Source organism: Neolamprologus multifasciatus, chromosome 17 (genome assembly GCF_963576455.1).
Source record: "Neolamprologus multifasciatus chromosome 17, fNeoMul1.2, whole genome shotgun sequence".
NCBI lineage: Eukaryota > Metazoa > Chordata > Actinopteri > Cichliformes > Cichlidae > Neolamprologus > Neolamprologus multifasciatus.
Genome location: NC_140455.1, coordinates 29429003 through 29448323, shown reverse-complemented (window position 1 = coordinate 29448323; position 19321 = coordinate 29429003). Strand labels below are relative to the sequence as shown.

The window sequence follows — 19321 nt, the reverse complement described above, 5'->3', positions numbered from 1 at the left end:
AAATAGTAAAACTGAAACATACTGTTGAAATTACACTATTTTTGTTATATAAATCTCAGGCGTTACATGTATAATTAAACTTCTTCAAAGTGGGCTTACTTTAACATTCTGCTTTTGAGGGATTCCTCTTTAGAATCTCAATTCAGAAGTCTTTGTGTGTCAAGTTTCTCTGCTACATTTTTGATCAGGCAGATTTTTCAACGCTCCTCAAACGCCATCAAGACGCGTCGCAGGACCCAGTGAAACTCACGTGTACGCCCCCAGTGTGCGTGCCTGAGGTTAAATAGTCTTTTAGTGTGTAGTTTATAAAGTTTTGAGTACATAAACCGTACAGATTGTCCGCAATGAGCTCCCAGATTACTTGTATCGGGTGGGTAAAACAAGGCGTTGCCAAGGAAACCCCGGATAAAGTAAGTAACATTAGCATGTTAGCCGACCGGCGGCTAATCTGTCAACATGGCAGTGCCCAAACTTTTACACGTATTGAACCTCGAGCAAATGGCATATATATTTTAAAATAATAAAGCCACTTTTAAAATTTAACTCTAGGTTGAGTTGAGCCAGGAGGAGCTCCAGCGAATCATCACTGAAGCGAAAGAAGAATTGGGGTATGTTAAAGGCTCACTGCTCCCGTGTATCCCATCACACTGTGCCTGCTGTCATGTACTTTTTGTTTACTTCTTTGAATGCCCCCAGGGAGCTGGCAGCTGAGGACGAAGAAGAAGATGCTGAGGGTGTACCTGTTGAAGAGCGTGATACTGCTGAAGTGCCACAGGATGAGAGTGAAGAAGGAAAGGAGGAGGAGGATGAGCTAGCAGAGTATGGCCTGGATAAATATGATGAAGAAGACGCAGGTGAGGAAGGGGCAAGGTGCTCTTTGGTTATTTGAGTAGATTTGCCGCTTCATCCCATATCTTCTGGTGCTCTGCCTCTGTTTTAGTGACCGCTAATCTCGGTGACAGCCTGGCTGGACTCACAGTGTTCAGCTCTAATGAGGAGGATCCTTACATCACCATTAAAGACACAGTGAGTGGCCTCCAAAAATAAGTGCATGCATTCGGTGTTGTGCCTGAGGAGCTGCTATAAACTTTAAAAACCCCCATTTGTTTTCCAGTGCAAGAAATTTGTGTTAATTGTTTTGGATAACTTTCTTCCTAGGACCAGTATGAGCGTGAGGACTTTCAAATCAAACCCACTGACAACCTGATCCTGGCAGGCAAAGCAGAGAAGGATTGCTGCAATTTGGAAATCTTTGGTAAATGCCTTCATTTACTGACCCAATGGACAGATAACAGAGGATTTTCTTCAGCAAATAGAAGGAAATTTTGTTCATCAGATACTGCTGCTGTGGCTTAAAATAAGCGAAATGTATTACTTTGCAGTTTACAACTCAGAGGAGGACTCCCTTTATGTTCATCACGATATTCTGCTGCCAGCCTATCCACTGTGTGTGGAGTGGCTAAATTTTGACCCAAATCCTGCAGAAGGAACATGTAAGAAAACATCAATGATAAATGCAATGTAGATAAAGTCTCTTGTTTCGTTGTATAGGACTTTTTAGCAAACACTGTCTCCTGTTTGTGTGTGTGTTACCCTGCAGCTAACTATGCAGCTGTGGGCAACATGACCCCTCAGATAGACGTGTGGGATCTGGATGTGGTGGACTGTTTAGAGCCAGCCTTCTCTCTGGGGAGCAAAAAAGCCCCCAAGAAGAAAAAGAAGAGCAAAAAGGTAAAAACCTAATTAGTGGTTTTATTCTCAGCAAGAAATTGAACCCTCAGATGCCCATCACAGTGAGAGTGTGTGAATTTCTATTGCTTTCATTAAATCCTGAATTGATTTTTAAATATAAATGTATTTTACCAGAAATATCAGAATCTCAGGTTAAAACTCACAAAACTATTTCAACAACTGCCAAACAACTAAATAAGGAAATGACAGCAGGTAAAAAGATGTAAACACAGAGTGCGGATCCCGACGTTCACCCGACTGATGTCTGATGGGTTTAATATCGGCTGAGACTGAGTTAGTAATTAACGCTTTCTGTCTGTTCTTTTTAAAATAACAGGGGGCAGCAGCAGAACCTGTTGAGGGGCACACAGATGCAGTGCTGGATTTATCCTGGAACCAGCTGGCCAGGTCGGTATCAGATTGCATTAATATGCATTCATCCATTTTCTACCACCTATTCTCGTGTGGGTTGCGGTGCCAGGAGTCTAAACAGAGATGAACAGGCCTCCTTTTACTCTCGGAAAATTGACCCATCTCTAATGGAGAGCCCAGATTTCCTGTAAATGAAGCTCATTTCCTCAGCTTGTATCTGAGCTTTTATTATTTCAGTCTCTACCTCTTGCTTCTTATCATAGGTGAGGGTAGGAAAGCAAGTCAACCAGTAAGCTGACAGCTTTGCCTTCCCACTTTGGTCTCTCTTCACCACAACAGACTTACCGTAAACATGCTGCATCAGTTCATCTTTCAATCACACGATCCACTCTTCCTTCCACTTGTAAACAAGTCCCAGAGATACTTGAATTCGTTTACTTTAGGCTGAGAGATGTGCATATACTTTGTTTATATTAGATGCATGTGGTATAACTGTACGTATCTGTACATCAGTGGGTCTTTCCTGAAACACAGTCCCCTCTTTCTTAGGAACGTGTTGGCTAGCGGTTCTGCAGATGAAACTGTTATCTTGTGGGATATGTCTCAAGGCAAGCCAGCCACAACCCTGCACAGACACACTGATAAGGTATTCAATGAGAAATAAAAATACAATTCACAGTTTATATTGAGTGTTGCATTCCCAGAAATTACAGCATTGAGCTGCTGGGTAACAAACATGTTTGTCTTTCAGGTCCAGACGTTAACATTCCACCCGTTTGAAGCCCAGACTTTGCTATCGGGATCTTACGACAAGTTCGTGTCATTTGTTCTCCTCACCACCAGATTTTATAGGAAAATTTTGGATTGACAAAAGTTTGGAGGCTTAACATGTTCTCTTTACAGGACAGCTGTACTTTATGATTGTCGGAGTCCAGACAGCAGCTATCGGACGTGGAGGTTCAGTGGCCAAGTGGAACGTTTGGTCTGGAACCACTTTTCACCCTGCAATTTCCTGGTGAGTCCTTAAAACATCCTCCAGAATTTTTTAGTAGACAAGCTGTGCAGAACACAGTAAAATGCATTTCAATTTACAGAGCATCCCAAGTTTTCTAAGAAACAAGTGCTATTCTCAGCTCCCATAAAAGTGCCGGTGCTCATATTAAATGTCATTTTTTAAATTTTTCGGGGGCATGTCTGAATATGCAAAGTGTCATCGCCACTGTTTGTAAGACAGTTTATTTAAATTTTCTTTACATACAAATTGTTTTTAACTGTAACAATGACTCTCACATCAAAGGTGAAGCTTTTGCCTGAGCCTGAAAAGGTGCTGACTTGGAATATTGCTATGCTATGCTATGCTATGCTATGCTATAACATAACATAACATAACATAACAGTAGAGAGATAAATTGGGGAAGCATTTGTTCAACTGACACAGAATGACCCATCTGTTACGCCTTCTCCCAGCACTGGTGCTTCACATTGATGTTTTTGGCTGACGTCCAGGTCATTTTCAGAGCTCGACCAACATAATCACATGTGGAGATGTGGTTTATGCGACTTTTGTTTCAGTCGCATTGTTTTCACCAGACAATAAATTAAAGATTTTTTTTCTGCTCAGTTTTTTGATTTTTCATCAGAGGATGAAAAAAAATCATACAAAAGCACCAAAGCTTAACCGCATTAAATCACATTCCTTTTAAAACCCGGCTGAGCAGCTGTGACTCCAGCTGGTGTGTGGTCATTGTGCAAATGACTTTGCGTATCTCATTCTGTTGATTTTGTCAGTTCTTCATAAGCTGTGTGCTTTACGTGTGGGTTTTTTTTTCTTATTTTTCAGGCGAGTACAGAGGATGGTTTTGTCTACTGCCTCGATGCACGCTCAGATAAACCGGTGTTCACACTGAGGGCACACGATGAAGAAGTGTCAGGTGTGTGTGTGTGTTCAGTCCCTTTTTTCAGTTTAAACTCTAGATAAGCTTTTCTTTTGTAAGAGGAAGTGGCTTTTTTTTTCTTGGAAATGAGTCATTTGGGAAAATATGAAAGCATTCCTTGACATTATTCATACATACCAGAGAAATGTGGGAAAACTTGTGGTTGGCTTTTTTTCATCATCATCTCAAAACCACTTCCTTTCTGGAGGAAGTCATGAAGACAGTTGGGTAACACTGAGGCTCTGTGATTTAGCCCAACCAAGTGGAGCCTTCCTTTCCTTGTGTTCTTGAAAAGATACAGTAATGGCTGTGCTATAGAAACCATGCCTAACCCCCTTTGAATTCCTGCAGGGTTGACCCTCAGCAGCCAGATTAAAGGATGCATGGTCACCTCTTCAGCTGACAAACATGTTAAGATTTGGGACATTTTGGGCAACAAACCCAACCTGGTGCACTCGCGGGATATGAAAATGGTAAGCTTGTGGTGTGTTGTGGATTATTTTTCCATGTGTATAAAAAGTGGTTGTTAAAAGATGTTTAACCTGACTTTGTAACCTGTGATCAGGGTGTGCTGTTTTGCGCGTCATGTTGCCCCGACCTGCCCTTCATCTATGCCTTTGGGGGACAGAAGGAAGGTCTGCGAGTTTGGGATATAAGTGATGTTGCAGCAGGTAAAGTTAAATCATTTGTAAATCATGTGAAGTTAGTTCCAAAAGCAACTGCACGACTTGTTCTGTGGTTATCTAAAGTGGCAAACATTTATTTTTGATGCTGTTAATGATGCTATAATGTTGTTGTGACTGCTTTTAGTGGCCGAGGTCTTTGGCAGTCGAGAACGCTTGGTGGCAAGTACGGGATCACAGGCATCCAGCGCTGCAGCCACATCTGACATGGAGGTCTCCTAGTGACAGTCTGGTTAAAATGGATAAACTGAGCTAATGTGGGAACACATCAAGCTGCCATGCTTGAGGTTTCTTTGTGGAAGCTCCACTGAGAAGCTGGCCAGCCTTTGAAAACCAGGCCCAAAGGAACCAAAGAGCTCAGTTCAGCTTCTCTCTTTCCACATATGAGGCCGCTGACAAGAACATTTAAAGACTTGTTCAGGAAAGTCGAGGAACAGTTGCTTTTATATTAATATAAGTGGACTTCTTTGGATTTTTGAATGACTGGGTGAAATTTAAAATCAATGCAGTTTTTTCTATGTACATTACCAATGTAATATGCTGCTTAGATTACTTTCTCAAGAAAGCCATGCACACTGATCTGAACAGTGGTTTTATACCCTTTTCTGCTAATAGATAAAAAAAATTTGGGGGGAAGTCTGTACAGTTATTTGATTTGGCTCAAGTGTAAAAATAAATAATTAATGGACTCATCCAACTTTCATATATTCAAGAAATAAACACAGTTCATTAGATTTATGTTGATTTTGTTCTTTGGTTTTCAAACCACTTATGAACCACTAGATGGATGTATTAAGGATGTGTATGGATGTGCGTTGTTTAAATATTTATGTGGTTGTACTCTACATTATTAGCCTATAATCTTAAAAAAAAAAAAAGAAAAAGTAAAAGACTTTCTTTTGGGTTTTGTGCTAAAATGTAGTGCATTTAAAAACTGGACCTAATACTAAGAATATATGGAAAAATAACCACCTATAATGTAAAGTATGAAACGTAAGAATTCATAAATGTTTCAGTTTACTGTTAGTCACCAGCAGGGCTGAGTAGTAACAGACTGAGCAATCAATGTTTTTAAATCATATTAAAGAAAAACATAGAAAATAAAGATATCACAAGTACTACATGATGCATGTGCGCACTGGGAATTTGAACTGTGAGTATTTGTAGGGATCCCAGGGTTCAATTGTATTTTAAACAAAACATTTCTAAGATATTTAAAAATATTTTATGTAACAGCATGAAGTTTAGTTCATTTTGGAGATTTTGAAATAATCCAAACATGTTAGATGTCAAAGAAATTTGAAGTGAAATGCAGGAGTTACAAATAAAGCCAGAGTAGAAATATTGAAGGAGATGGGTGCAGCAGCGGAACTGTTGAAGCCGAGTCAGAAAGCAGAGACGGAAATATTACAGTGTTGCACATACAAAATAATTAAGCATGGCGTCGGGTCGTTTGTGCAGACTAAACAGTCTCCTAACGCGACTCTCCGGTCGCACTCGGTTATCGTGCGTACAAAGTAAGTTTTATGCTTTATTTGTCATTGTTGGCGGTCATGTGAGTGTACGCGAGTTTACAGATTTATTGGTTAACAGCGATGGCAGCGGTGAAAGCTAACGGGCTAACCTTGACAGTTTAGGTGGCGAGTCTGACTTCACTGTCCAAAGCACAGTGTGTCTGTACAAACAAACAAACAAACAAAAACTCGCTACGAATAATTTAATATATTACAAGTCTACACGTTTCCTAGTGATTGTAAACGTAACACATTTTGGGCACAGTAGCAGCATCATGTCTAGTATCTGTGTTTAATAGTTCCTGCTGCTGCCTCCATCCTTGTGTTATGGTCTCTAAGCTTTCAGAGTTTAATTTATAGCTAAGAAGTTGAACCGTGTCCATTTGTGTCATTAGTTGTCTGGACTTGTGTTACATCTGTGTTGGTTGTGTTTGTTTTCCTGCTGCAGCTTGTTTGGTCCCAGCTCGCCAGAAGTCCAGTGTTGGTACTACTTTTCTTGATGGACCTGAATGGTTTGTATTTGTCCAATTAAGATGAGATGAACAAATACGAAAGTAGTTAGCTTACCTTGTGGATTAGAATTAGCACTGCGTGTTGTATTGTCCAAAAGTCTTGAGCAACAATTCATTACTTTAAATTTTGACTCCAAGCAGCCAGACTTTGTTGTAATTTTTAAAGAGGCCTCAATTGGTAGTTCTCCTTCTGTCTGAAGGACTTTGAAAGTTTTTCTTTGGTCATTGGCGCCTTTTTCACAGTAAATTCACTCCCTTCCTTGTGCTTGACATAAGGAAACATAAATTCCTTATAAAGACAACCAACTCAAGGGATGAAGTGTATCCTTAAAAGATTGAAGGAAACTGAACAAGTGGAGAAAAAATCCAGCAAAGACTTGACACAGCATGCCTCGGTCGATCCATCTACTGTTCACCAGTGCCTCATCAGAATTGATTTCAGTGGAAGTTCAGTTCATTCTTAAGGAAGAGAAAAGGCTGAGGTATGCCAAATTACAAAAAAACTGGACTGAAGATTTGTGGCATCAGGTTTTATGGAATGATTAATTCAAATTTTAAATCTTTGGTTCAAATCATCATCAATATGTGCAGAGGAGGTCAGGAGAGAGGTACAACAGCCACTGTGGAGGGTCTGTCGTTGTTTGGGGGTGTTGGGGATCTTCTCAAAATAGAACAAACAAACTCAGAAAAGCATCATAATGTTTTGGCTTACCACATAATACCATCAGGAAGGAGTCTGATAGACAACGGCTTGACTTTTCAGCATGACAATGATCCCAAACACTGCCAATGCAGAAAAAGTATGGCAAAACACACAATGGAACACCATCAGTCATGGATTGGCCTCCCCAGAGCCCAGACCTCAACATTATTGAAGCAGTGTGGGATCATTTTAACAGCTAGTGAAAGAAAAGCAGCCAATATCGAAAGAAGAGCTTTGAATTTCCTTCAAGAAGCCTGGAGAACTATTCCTGAAGAATATTTAAAGAAATTACAAGAAAGCTGCCTAAGTTCAGGCTGTGTTGAAGAATAAAGATGTTCATACAAAATAATGACTTTCAAGCTCATTAGAATTGTACAAACCTAAAACTGGTGTACATATTTCCCATTTAACTAGCAAAATATAAAGAATTTGTTACTTCAAGACTTTTGCAAAGCACTGTAGCTGCAGAAATATTTAACATTTGGTAGTTGTGTTGTTGGAATAATTAATGAAGTTTAAAAAAAATGTAACAACTACTTAAGTACTTAAGTTTGACATAGATACTAATCTTTCAATTTTTTGGCTTTAGTAATGTGGAAATTGGTGTGACCTCAGATGGACAAACCATAGTGTGCTACCATCCCACTGTGGACATTCCCTATGAGCTTACCCAGGTAAGGCACTACTGTGTAGGTTTTTTCAAAAGTATTCTGGATATAGTTTTAGACCTGTTATTATTTTATAACAAATAAACTTGAAGTATCAGACTTACAGCCATTAGAAAAGATGTAACTGTTCTGTGCACAACAAGTGAAAAAGCTTCAGGATTGCAATAAAACACTGTGTATTTACAAAATGGGAAATTAATCTTTGCAGCCTATAGAAAGACCAGACCCAATGGCCAATCAGGACGAGACGCACGACCAGGTTTTAAAGGCCCACCTCAGCAAGGAGGTGCTCAAGGACAACGGCCCCACAATAGAAGAGCTGAGCAAGATGTTCTTCACTACAAAACATCGTTTTTATCCAATTGGACAGTAAGTACACAAGTAACACACACATAGGCAAAGGTCTGTGATGAAAAGGTTGGTGGGAGATTTGCCCAGATGTTCTTCATCTGATCTCCCTTTAGTAATTTATTGTTGATTTATTCCTCCAAAGTTTACATTTGGATCAACAAGATGAATTATGTGTAGAAAATTGTTTATCTGGATGTTACAGGTATTATTGGTATTGCACAGTCCCGATCAAAGCTTAAGACCACTTGAAAAATGTTTGACGTGATCAGCAATAACGGTGGAGCTACTTATTACTGAGTTTGGGTTTTCTGTTTTGGGGTGGTTACAGGTCTTTTGTTTTTTTGCATGCTCAAAAAATATTTGTTTGTAATTTTTCAAGTGGTCTTAAGCTTTTCATCACCATATTTACTGGCAAGCTGGAGGTCAGAAATAACATACTGAAGAAATTTCCCTTGAAAGTGGGTTACTCAACCTTGTTTCGTCTGGTTTGCTGATTTAACAGTGTTAGCACAGCAGATTTAGATGAGTTGCCAACTTCGATGAGGAGACTCTGTCGCTCCTTCTGTTGTTTTTATTCATTGGATGATTGTGAAACTGTGTAAAAGAGCTGAAAGAAAATGTGCTCTCTCTTTAAAAATGCGTCTGTACTTGTTGTTCTGTATTGATCGTCCTCTGTTTTGTTGTTCACAGGTATCGAAGGCGACGCATAAATAAGGACCCACCAAAGGACAGATAGCTACCAAACAGCAAATGATATCCTTCTGTTGTCACTATAATGTTAAATAAACTGTTAAATAATAAGTTAGTAGTTACATTTTTTGATGCAGCCACTACACCGGACTTCACAGTTGCAGTAGAATTTTCTTTAGACTGATGATATAAAGCAGGGGTTCTCAAGTAGCCTGGCAAGTCACACACGTGTGTCTTCAGAGTTTCCAGGTGTGCAGGTGTACAGATCCATATCAGATATTGTGATGTCATTATGTTGGCTAGCAGCCACCTACCAACCTCCTTTATGCACATGTAAACACCTTTTATAAAGGTGTTGTATCATTTTCATTTCATGATGGTAGCATCTAGTTCATATCCCTGAAACTTTAATTATGAATAACGATTTATGACGTCAACATGTTGCCTAGCAACCAAACAGTATTGTAGCAATGTAAACATAATGAATGAAAATTAAATTGACTATATTTGTGCTCAGCAGACATTTAGTTCTCATTAAAGAGGTATGCTGAACAGCTATGCTGAAAAATATAGGAACCCGTTAAAGAGACACGACTTCTGCTACCTAACTGTTAGCATAAAGGACAACGTGTGTGGGGAAAGTGAATCACTTTCAAAGCACAGCTAACTACCTGTACAACACAGCAGCAGAAGAAGAGGGGAAAAGGTCATTCTCTTTTGGATGTATTTTGTGGGTGAACTGTGGCCTGAATGTCACCCGCTTGAAGCGGGTTGTGGCAAGTGATGAGTTTGTCAGTTTTAACGCAAATGTCATAATGCACCTCACATCTGACCCACATTTGGTAGATCTGTGGCTATGATGTGTCACTTGGATAAAAAACGTTCTTCAGTCTGTTGGGCAACAGGTCAAACAGATAGTGTCCAGGGTGAAAAATGTCTCTATTGATTTTTAAGGCTTTTTAACAACATCTTGGTTTTGCAATCTTGTTGAGTGTAACATAGAAGAAGCCCACTCCACAGAGCTGAATTTTCCACCTTTTTTTTAGCCTGCTGTCCACACACTTAGATTCCAAAAGATGCATCAAGGCAACTCAGGATTTAGTGCCTAAAATTCTTTGACACGCAGACTAGAGGAGCTGAGAATCAAACCATCTATCTTCCAGTTGGTAGATGAACTCTATGGCAGTTTGCGTGGAAACAAGTATAAGTAACAAGGTTGCAAATCTGTGCTAGCATTAATGTTTTCTCATAAAAAGATGTAAGCTGTGGAGTGAAATGGACTGTGAAAGTCAAAGATGAATGTCGTTATACAAATAAAGGAAGAAATCTTTGAAATTCATTTAGCTTCCTTTGGTAATATGGCAATAGGGTTGCATTAGTTAAGGTAATACACGCAATCCAGTCAGAAAAGATAATAAAGTGGACTGCCCTTTGGTCTACCCGTGATGTGTGCATGTGACTTGATATGTCACTTTTTCTTTGTTATGTCGTTCATAAAATAAAGAAAGCTGATTCATAACTTTTAAAAAAATCTTATACTTGACAACCAGTTTGGCTGTTAAGATATGGGACAAATTGGGATTTGGGGAATTCTCCAAGGCTGTTATGTATTTTAAACCATATGTGTGAACCACTTATTTAACAAGAGCAGCTGTGATTTACACAACAAATTAAAGTTTTAGTATTTTGTGCATAGACTGTTTTCAAATTCTGGGGTGTGACAGAAATTTTCCTGCAATTGTAGAATGGCCCTTTTATTTTGTCTTCTTAAAATAATAATAACAGCATTAAAAAGATATATATATATTCAGAACCCTTTGAAAACATTTAACTAAAATTTCAGATTCATAATATGTTTTATTTGTTCATTTATTTAGTATTGCAGCATTTATATTTTACATGGAAGTCTTTAGACATCAGCATACTTGTCTACGTCATCTGAAGCCACCGGAAGCGTGAGTTATCTGTCCCCGCCCCAGCAGCTCAGTCAATCCAACCTGAAGAGAAGGCGAGTCAACGGCTAAAAATATAATAGCTAACACAAGATGGCCGGTCTGCCTCGTAGGATTGTAAAGGTACTCCTGTCATCGGACAATATGTATATATCATAATGAGCCGTTGAGTGTATTTTATAGCGGTTATTCAGTGCCAATATGGACATAGACGTGCAGTCATCTCGCGTGTAGCCTGGCGTTAGCAAGGCTAGCACATTTAGCTCCTGTCGAGCTAGCTCGCTTGTCTGTGTTTTGTTTGCCACTTCCGTTTAGTGAATTCTGCTGTGACGGTGGATGAATTTTTTATACGTGAGGAATTCTTAACTCGCTTAATTTGCAATGTTAAAGTTAGTGCTTTCTTACATTTTCAGTATGAATCGAGTGATTGTAGAAATTTGTCCCAGTCGCCCTATGAATGGATTTGCTAAGTGAGCTAGGCTAGCAGTTTTAGCGTTGCCGATTCGTACACATGTCTGATGCTGATGTGAAGCGCTGCCCTTGTGCTCACAAAACATATGTACGAGCCCAACTACGCGAGCATGTCAACATGTCATCTTTTGTTTAGTTTTAGTATTCAAATATATGGAACTAAAACAGAAATGCAAGGCCTTCAGGGCTGCGGTCTCCTCCCTTAGCCTCACCGCAGCTTCGTTGGGCCGGGCCTGGGCGCGATCAGCCTTTTCCGCTACGTCTAGCAGCTCTTCCTCAGGTTTAACAGGTTTTCACAACCAGTAACACGACCGTGGGCAAAGTGGGAAAACCGGAATCAGCTTCTGTTTATAAACCTATGGCATTTTGCTTTACATTCACAACAAAGAAACGTTTTTGTTTTTTCTTATTCTAAGAGTGAATCAGTTTCCTTCCTGTTTATTGCAGACGTTTTGGTGCACCTGCTCAAGCGAATGCAGAAATCTTAAATAGATTTCTACTTCCTCCTTGTTCATTTTCGCACAGTGTTCATTGCGGTAAAACTCTAGCAGATACACTGTTAATACACCCAGTAAAGTGGAACAATCATTGCACTGAAACAGTTTCTAAAAGTAATCTGGACAAATTTATTCAGACAGACAAGCAAAAAAAAAAAAATCTGCAGTCAATCTGATAACTGGTTGCTTCTTTAAACAGCGATTATTTATTGGCTAATTTGTTTGTTTGTTAATGTCTCAGAGTTTGGGCAAGAAAAGCTATTTGAAGAGCTCCCTTTAAGCTAATGTGATTCTGATTGGCTGCCCCTCATAAATGGAAGGTTTGAACTGCAGTTTTGTTTAGAGCAGTCTGAAACCACAGTTTTTGGCTCATATACTCTTTATTGCAACTGTATTTTTTTGCTTAAAAATGTTTGTACTCAGCACAAAAATATTTCCATATTAAAGATAAGAACCACTTCTCAAAAGCACAAACAGAAGTACAATGTGAGGAAGGAAAAAAAGACTACAAGAAATTAAGGAGGCAATGGAGAGAGAAGGCTTGTTTTAGGTATTGGGAAATGATTGGTTGAATTTCAAAAATAATTTTAGATTAAAAATAAACTGGAGCCACTGAATTATTTGTCAGTGCGAGGCACTGCACGAACACTTGACTGCCTTTAGTTTCCATTTTAAATAACTTGTGGAAATGTTTTCTTGTCTATATATAGGGTAAAGTGGAAAGTATTTGTGTGACTAAGCGGGGTGAAATTGTGTATTATGAACCATTATGCACTTAAAAGTCTGTTGTTGACACCCTCCTACAGTTCTTCATGCAACACTTTTTTTTCCTTTTTAAATTCAAAATGTCAACAACTGTGTTTCTCACTATGACCTTGCTCAGGAAACGCAGCGGTTGATGGCAGAGCCTGTTCCAGGGATCACTGCTACGCCTGATGAAGGGAATGCACGCTACTTCCATGTGTTCATTGCAGGGCCTCAAGATTCTCCCTTTGAAGGAGGCACATTTAAACTTGAACTATTTCTTCCAGAAGAGTATCCCATGGCAGCTCCCAAAGTGCGATTCATGACCAAAATCTATCACCCCAATGTTGACAAACTGGGAAGAATATGTTTAGACATTTTGAAAGGTAAGAAAACCGTGAGATAAAAATAATCTACATGATTGTTTTTTTTTTTTAAATATTTACATCCTGTTTTCTTTTTCTGGTTGATGTTGGTGTGAAACAACTCTGACAGCATTCTGCAGGACTTGATTTCAGCTTTTTTCTTATTGCTTTGTAAAAGTGAGGAGCATCAAACAGTTAAAGCTTATGGCTTTTATGCCTTTATAGCAGTCACAGGTTCATTTACTTGCAATTCCAAGTACAAATGTGTGGAAACCCACTGAATAAGAGAGATAATAATAATGCTTTAGGAAAACACTTACTTGCATTGGCATTGTTCTGTTTTTGCAATGAGCAGGCAGTGAACGTCCGACATGTTAAAGCCTGTTGTAGAGAAAAGTATGCCTTCAGTTTTATATAAAGAACTCATCGTCTGAAAGAAGAAGGAAGTTAGGTGATTACTTTCAGTAGGCCGTGGAAATAATACGAACCATTTTCATGTTATACTGAACTGATTTATTGTTAACGTCAAAATATGTGTTTTTAAATTGTATTTGTAAGAAAAAGGAAGATTAATTCATGACATGTGTTCTAGATCAAGATTTGGGGGGATGGGATAGATAACATTAGATTGGAACACTGTACAGCCATATTTTATGTGATGATTTCATTATGATTAAACTATTTTATTTAAGTGAAATTGTTGCAAAGACAATATATCAGACTTTTTTAAGGCTCATTTTAAGTTTTATATCTGCAACACATTTTAAATAATTGGAGACAAAGCCTTTGTTTTGGATCAGCTTTTATGATGACAAGCGAGGTGTTTCTTCTTTAGAGGTGTATTTGATTAAAAAAAAAATGAAATAAAACTTCACAATTCAGGTCCACAGGAAGCAAGCTGCCATTCGACAGCTTGCTTCTAAATTCTTTTTCTTTAAGCAGCTGAGTTTTCTCTTTTTTATTTTATGAGTGCAGAGACAAACTTTGTTCAGTGGTTGTTCCTGAGGCCGTGCACTGATTTCTGCTGCAGAATCGAGTCTGTTTCAGTTCTCTCGTGCCTTGTGTTCACTGATTTCTTTCAATTATTTTAATGATCATATGCAGTGTAGGTGATGACAATCCCAAAGTCTCTGCATTTTCTGTTGAGCAAACAAATGTTTTTATAATTTATTTGAGCACATAAGCATTATTATACAATGATAGAATCATGGATTTAATTTTTATTATCTTGATATTATGTGGTAATGGAAAGCAAATTGGTATATAAAATGTATCAGGAAAGCATGCAGCTGTGTTTGCATATATGTTTAGAAGAGAATGTGGAAAATAGAAGAGATTGTTTAGCAAACTGATCAGCACTAAGGGACTGCTACTCCCTCATGTTTTTTTTTTCTTTACCTTGCCTTTCTGATCAGCTGAGCCCTGATATTGACTGCTTTCCTTTTCTGCCACTAGCAAGTTGTTGACACTAGGTTTGCCATCAGATTTGTTTCTTTTCCCATTAAACCCACCAGCCTGTTCCTCTTTTTCCTGATCTTCCCACAGACAAGTGGTCTCCAGCCCTGCAGATCCGTACAGTGTTGCTATCTATCCAGGCATTATTAAGTGCTCCCAATCCAGATGATCCACTGGCAAATGATGTTGCAGAGCAGTGGAAGAAAAATGAAAGCCAAGCCATTGAGACAGGTGAGGAGAAGATTTATTTTTTTTCTATTAGATCACTCGGGATGGGTTTTGTTAAACTGTATTTCTGCTGCCACAGGTGGTCACAGGTTTCAGTGTGAGAAGTGCTGTGACAGATGGTAACAAACAACAGCTCAGGTCTTGACCTTAACTGCCAGCCACTTTACAAATAGCTGCAAATTAGCCAACGCTGAGATGATGGTTTTCTTTATGGTTCATTTCCTGGGGGGAGAAGAATAGCAACCAGAAAACAAAACAACAAACCTGTTGGTGACTTTGTGGGAGGGGTCAGCTTGCTGACCTACTGTAAATAAAGCCAGGTGATAGTAACAGTTCTCAAGTTTGCTTGGCAGATGATGCACGTGAGAGCTGCATATATTTGTTATTCTCCCAACATTTTGTGAAGCATATATTTTATCAGCTTAAGAAAATAAGTTAATGCTTATGGAGGTCTGCACCTAATGATCTTGTTGGAGAGTCTAGTAAAAGAACTTGTTTGGTTTGTCTCGGCTGATATGCCACTTCTGAGTGTACAATGACAATGAAATTCCTCGATCGTGACTCACTTGATGGTATCAGTTGAAACCCGCTAAATAAGAGAGGTAATAAAATGCATACGTGTATGCGCAGCAGTCAATCATGAAACAAATTCTTACTTGTTGTTAAAGGCAATCTGAAATGAGCTGTAAAAACAGGGTTTCTCTGCCAGTTTCCATGGAAATCTTTGTGACTAACCAAACCAATACATCATTTAAATATTCTGCTTGTGGTTTGACTGTAAAAGCATAATGAGATCAGAAGCCTTTTTTTGGTTTTGTTTTAGGATATCAATAGTTATTTGTGTGAAATCAGCTTCGCGTGGCTCAACATGATCTTGTTTTCCTCTATCTACAATCCAAACTCTGAACATAATAAAGTTTAAAGTATGTAAAGCATCAAAAACAAGCAACACAGAAATGAAAAGCCTAAATATTAAAATTTTGTATTTGGAAGTCCTGTGACCTCTCAGGTGCTTTTGCTGCCTGTTCTGGGATTAGCGCTTCGTGTGTATACCTCGCAGCACTTTACTTATTTACTGTTATTTACTCAGCTGATGGCCCTCATACCAAACAAAACCCTCTTGTTTTGTTTCCTCCCCAGCCCGAACATGGACCAGGCTCTACGCAGGCAACAGTGAAGTATAGAAGAAGAGAATCGAGGCGTCTGAATGTGATCCACAAAATATACTCCTATTCTGTCATTTGAATTTAACGGACACAAAAAAGAGAAAAAAAATATTATAAGTCCAAATCTATCTGAAAGAAATGACATGAGCAGCAGACCTCTGGGTGACATATGTTAAGACGCGTTAAATGTGTGTTAGCCTTTTTTTCTTTTTTCTTTCTTTCTTTCTTTTCTTTTTTTTTTTTTTTTTTTTTTTTTTTTTTTTGATTGTTTGTTTTCTTTCCCCTGTGTTGCTATTTAAATGCATGGACAGAGAATGAGACCCTCCCCATTACAGTCTTAAAACTCACAATACAACGTGTTGTCTTTAACCAGGCACATACTGGTACGTTTGCAAAGTGTACATGCATTAAAGCTGTCGTTCTTTTAACACATGCATTATTTGTCAACACATCTGTATGTCTTTATGTGTTAATTCAGCACTGCACCGGTAGAAATAGTAAATGACACATAAACTATTAATAATGTAGGTTCCCAAAACTTTGATTTGGGGGCCCAAAACAATTGGAAGGGGGGAAAAGCAAAAACAGCAGTTTAAATGCACAGCAGGGGTGAATCTGAATGATTTCACACAGGAAATGCTTCCTCAAACTTTTATACAAGCTGCCCCTAATGTAAGTGCCGGGTTTGCTAATGGGGAATACATATTCCTTCACAGCCACAACTCATGTTTTAAAGAATTTAGTCAGTGCCTAGTATCCTGCAGGGTTTGTGTATTCATTCACACCTTACCATTGGAGTCAGATGTGTAGACAAGATGATAGAAATGTTCTGATTAGAATCCATTGAATGGGGATTCCTGCAGTAATCAAAGTGCTGCTGGTTGGTTGTAAGCCTGTTGTCCGAAAGCTTCAACAAGTCTCAGAAACTTGATTCAATCTTTCTTTTATTCATTTTTTCCCATCTCAGTTTTCAGAACCTGTGTAGTTTGGGGAGGGTGGGCGGAGTACTTCCACAGCCTTAAAAAGTCATTCCCAACACATTAAGGGAGGCAGATGATGGTCAGTGTTGAAAGAAACTGTAAATATCATAGCAGAGTAGCGTGTGTTGAAAATGACGTCAGCTTTTTAAGAGTGTAGGAAGTTAACTTGTTGGTTTTATGTTCATTTTTAACTATCTGTCCATGCTGTATCTGTTGCCTGTTTTCGATTTTATTTTCAGTGTTACTTCATGTATCATAACCAAGCTGATAACAGGACGGTTCAAACTAGAAGCCAGAGGTGAAGGGGGGTGGTTTCTTTAAAGGGGAAGTTGCAGTTCTTGCCATTGATTACAAGGTTGTTTTCAGAGTTTTCTGCTTTTACATTTAATCAGTTCCCGTGGGTAAATTTGGTCACTGTGGAAGCAGGAAGAGCGGTGTTACAAATAAAACGTGTTCAACTTCAAAAGGATTTTTGATTGGCTAAAGAGAATGGATGTCACGCACACTGTACGATAATCCCACAGGGTGTGATTCAATTTGATGAACACTTCAGAAAATATAGAAACTTTCCTTTTAAAAGGGATCAAATAACGTTAAAGGCTCACTGCTAAATTGCCTGTACCCTTCATGTTGCTTCATTGTGGCTCATCTGAGAGAGGACTGACCGAAACCTGTTTGTAACTTTTCTTTTTTTTTTTCTTGGATTATCACAGGCTTTGCTTAGATTTGATGGTGTCCAGAAATATTAACTCTAACTGCTATATTTGCTGAAGCCTGGAAGATGGAGCACGGCTTAAAACCTGGTTAATTTATTGTTTCCCTGAGGGACTTGATGGTAATCTAAAGGAAAAAAAAACAGTCACTGGATTTTTGAAATATATTGATCAACATACTGAGCTCAAACAAAATAATCAACTCCCCATGTGATGAATTAAAAAAAAAAAAAAAAGAGTTCTGTCAGTAATTTCAGTGCATTTGCATACATGGCTCTTCAAACACTCTGGTAATAAACTGAGTTGAGTAAGTAAGAGGAGTCTTTGTTTAATGTGTGGATGGATGGATGTTTCCAGAGCTGAAAGCTTACAGCTAAGATTTATTCTACACTCTTAAAAAAACAAAACAAGCTCACGGCTTATGAGTTTCTTTCATGTTAAAATAATATAACCTTTATTAGTCCCACGTGTGGGAACTTTGTTACCAGCCCTTCGGCCGGGAGACACAGCAAACCTTGTGACAACACACATGGATGGCATCTGACGTGACAAGCACACTGAGAAAAAACAAAACTAGAAAAAAATTCATTAGGATTAAGGGAAAGCAATGATCTGTGGCCAACACCTGTAAAACAATCCCCTTTCTGGTAGCTGGCTTTTCTTGCCTCTCCACTGTACATGTTGTCACTTTCCTTTGGACCACAGTAGGTGAAACTGATTCACACTGGTTTTTGCTTCATAACTGAACGCCCTTTAAGTTTGAGGTATACTCTGATGACCGAGTGCTAATTTTTGAACAGCGTATTAAATACTCCATCCTTAAGACATTTCGTATTTTTTGCAAGCAGTAGGGCCATTCATGTCCAGCGGAGGGAGACAACCACAGATTTAACCATGCTGAGTGACACAAAGTGAACTCTTTACTCTTACTCATAACTCGGGGCGGGGGAGTATGCACATCCACAAAACCTTTTCGCTGTGGCCACACCCAGAAATACTGAGTCAGAAACCCTGTGAGCAACGTCCAAGTTTAAGACAACAGGTTTCTGAAATTCTCACACCAGGACACATGACCTTCCTCATTCTGATGTGCATTTTTAGCAGTTATGTCTACATGTCTAAATTAACTGAATTTCTGCCATGTGATTGGTTGATTTGTGATAAATAGGTGGGCATAGAGTTTGTATACATAATCCAAAGGTTATTGCATCTTATAAAGCCTAGAAAATCTTTTAAATTTATTATTATCATTTATTGTGGCTGTATTAGCCAGCCATATATTATCACCATTGTCACCAGATGGCGCTACAAGCAAAGGTACCTGGAGCCTGAGACTTCTTCCTCAAGATTTGTGTGTTTTCTTAACTACCTGCAGGAGTCACCTGTCTTGAAGGCCTCATGTTTCATCACCTGTGAAAAATGTTTCACAATGTTTTATGACTCCATGGCTTAGTTTATATGACAACTGTGAGTCATTCAGGCGGGTATGTAGCCATTCTCTGAATGAATGTGCAGTAAACGATCCCCTCTTGCTATCTGTAGCTTCTGCAAAACATTAACCAGTTACAGAGGCATTTGTCTCTGGAAAGGGA

General features: G+C 38.8%; 3 protein-coding genes across 3 annotated transcripts; all 3 read left to right on the top strand.

Annotated features, from left to right (window-relative positions):
- The first annotated feature begins 135 nt into the window (after positions 1 to 135).
- pwp1 (PWP1 homolog, endonuclein) lies at positions 136 to 5454 on the top strand. Its single transcript, XM_085137321.1, has 15 exons — positions 136 to 410; positions 550 to 608; positions 697 to 854; positions 941 to 1026; positions 1159 to 1255; positions 1383 to 1493; positions 1601 to 1731; positions 2069 to 2139; positions 2653 to 2749; positions 2855 to 2916; positions 3007 to 3118; positions 3944 to 4034; positions 4389 to 4510; positions 4603 to 4708; positions 4848 to 5454. Exons 1-15 carry the CDS (start codon positions 345 to 347, stop codon positions 4940 to 4942), a joined length of 1464 nt encoding a protein of 487 aa, XP_084993447.1. The 5' UTR covers positions 136 to 344; the 3' UTR covers positions 4943 to 5454.
- Positions 5455 to 6100: 646 nt separating this feature from the next.
- On the top strand, positions 6101 to 9269 carry mrpl42 (mitochondrial ribosomal protein L42). The gene is made up of 5 exons (XM_085137325.1): positions 6101 to 6237; positions 6683 to 6746; positions 8039 to 8123; positions 8326 to 8486; positions 9159 to 9269. Exons 1-5 carry the CDS (start codon positions 6159 to 6161, stop codon positions 9202 to 9204), a joined length of 435 nt encoding a protein of 144 aa, XP_084993451.1. The 5' UTR covers positions 6101 to 6158; the 3' UTR covers positions 9205 to 9269.
- Positions 9270 to 11040: 1771 nt separating this feature from the next.
- Positions 11041 to 18044, top strand: ube2nb (ubiquitin-conjugating enzyme E2Nb). Its single transcript, XM_085137323.1, has 4 exons — positions 11041 to 11233; positions 12962 to 13208; positions 14733 to 14873; positions 16011 to 18044. The coding sequence occupies exons 1-4, from the start codon at positions 11204 to 11206 to the stop codon at positions 16052 to 16054; spliced, it is 462 nt and encodes a 153-aa protein (XP_084993449.1). The 5' UTR covers positions 11041 to 11203; the 3' UTR covers positions 16055 to 18044.
- The last annotated feature ends 1277 nt before the right edge of the window (positions 18045 to 19321 follow it).

What these genes read in the sequence shown, in the direction of transcription:
- pwp1 (XM_085137321.1), top strand. Translation starts at nt 345, where the DNA reads ATGAGCTCCCAGATTACTTGTATCGGGTGGGTAAAACAAGGCGTTGCC. An exon ending in ACATCACCATTAAAGACACA is followed by an intron (nt 1,027 to 1,158) that starts GTGAGTGGCCTC and finishes CTTTCTTCCTAG; the next exon opens with GACCAGTATGAGCGTGAGGA. An exon ending in ACACGATGAAGAAGTGTCAG is followed by an intron (nt 4,035 to 4,388) that starts GTGTGTGTGTGT and finishes GAATTCCTGCAG; the next exon opens with GGTTGACCCTCAGCAGCCAG.
- mrpl42 (XM_085137325.1), top strand. Translation starts at nt 6,159, where the DNA reads ATGGCGTCGGGTCGTTTGTGCAGACTAAACAGTCTCCTAACGCGACTC. An exon ending in TTCCCTATGAGCTTACCCAG is followed by an intron (nt 8,124 to 8,325) that starts GTAAGGCACTAC and finishes TAATCTTTGCAG; the next exon opens with CCTATAGAAAGACCAGACCC. An exon ending in CGTTTTTATCCAATTGGACA is followed by an intron (nt 8,487 to 9,158) that starts GTAAGTACACAA and finishes TGTTGTTCACAG; the next exon opens with GTATCGAAGGCGACGCATAA.
- ube2nb (XM_085137323.1), top strand. Translation starts at nt 11,204, where the DNA reads ATGGCCGGTCTGCCTCGTAGGATTGTAAAG. An exon ending in TGCCTCGTAGGATTGTAAAG is followed by an intron (nt 11,234 to 12,961) that starts GTACTCCTGTCA and finishes GACCTTGCTCAG; the next exon opens with GAAACGCAGCGGTTGATGGC. An exon ending in ATGTTTAGACATTTTGAAAG is followed by an intron (nt 13,209 to 14,732) that starts GTAAGAAAACCG and finishes ATCTTCCCACAG; the next exon opens with ACAAGTGGTCTCCAGCCCTG.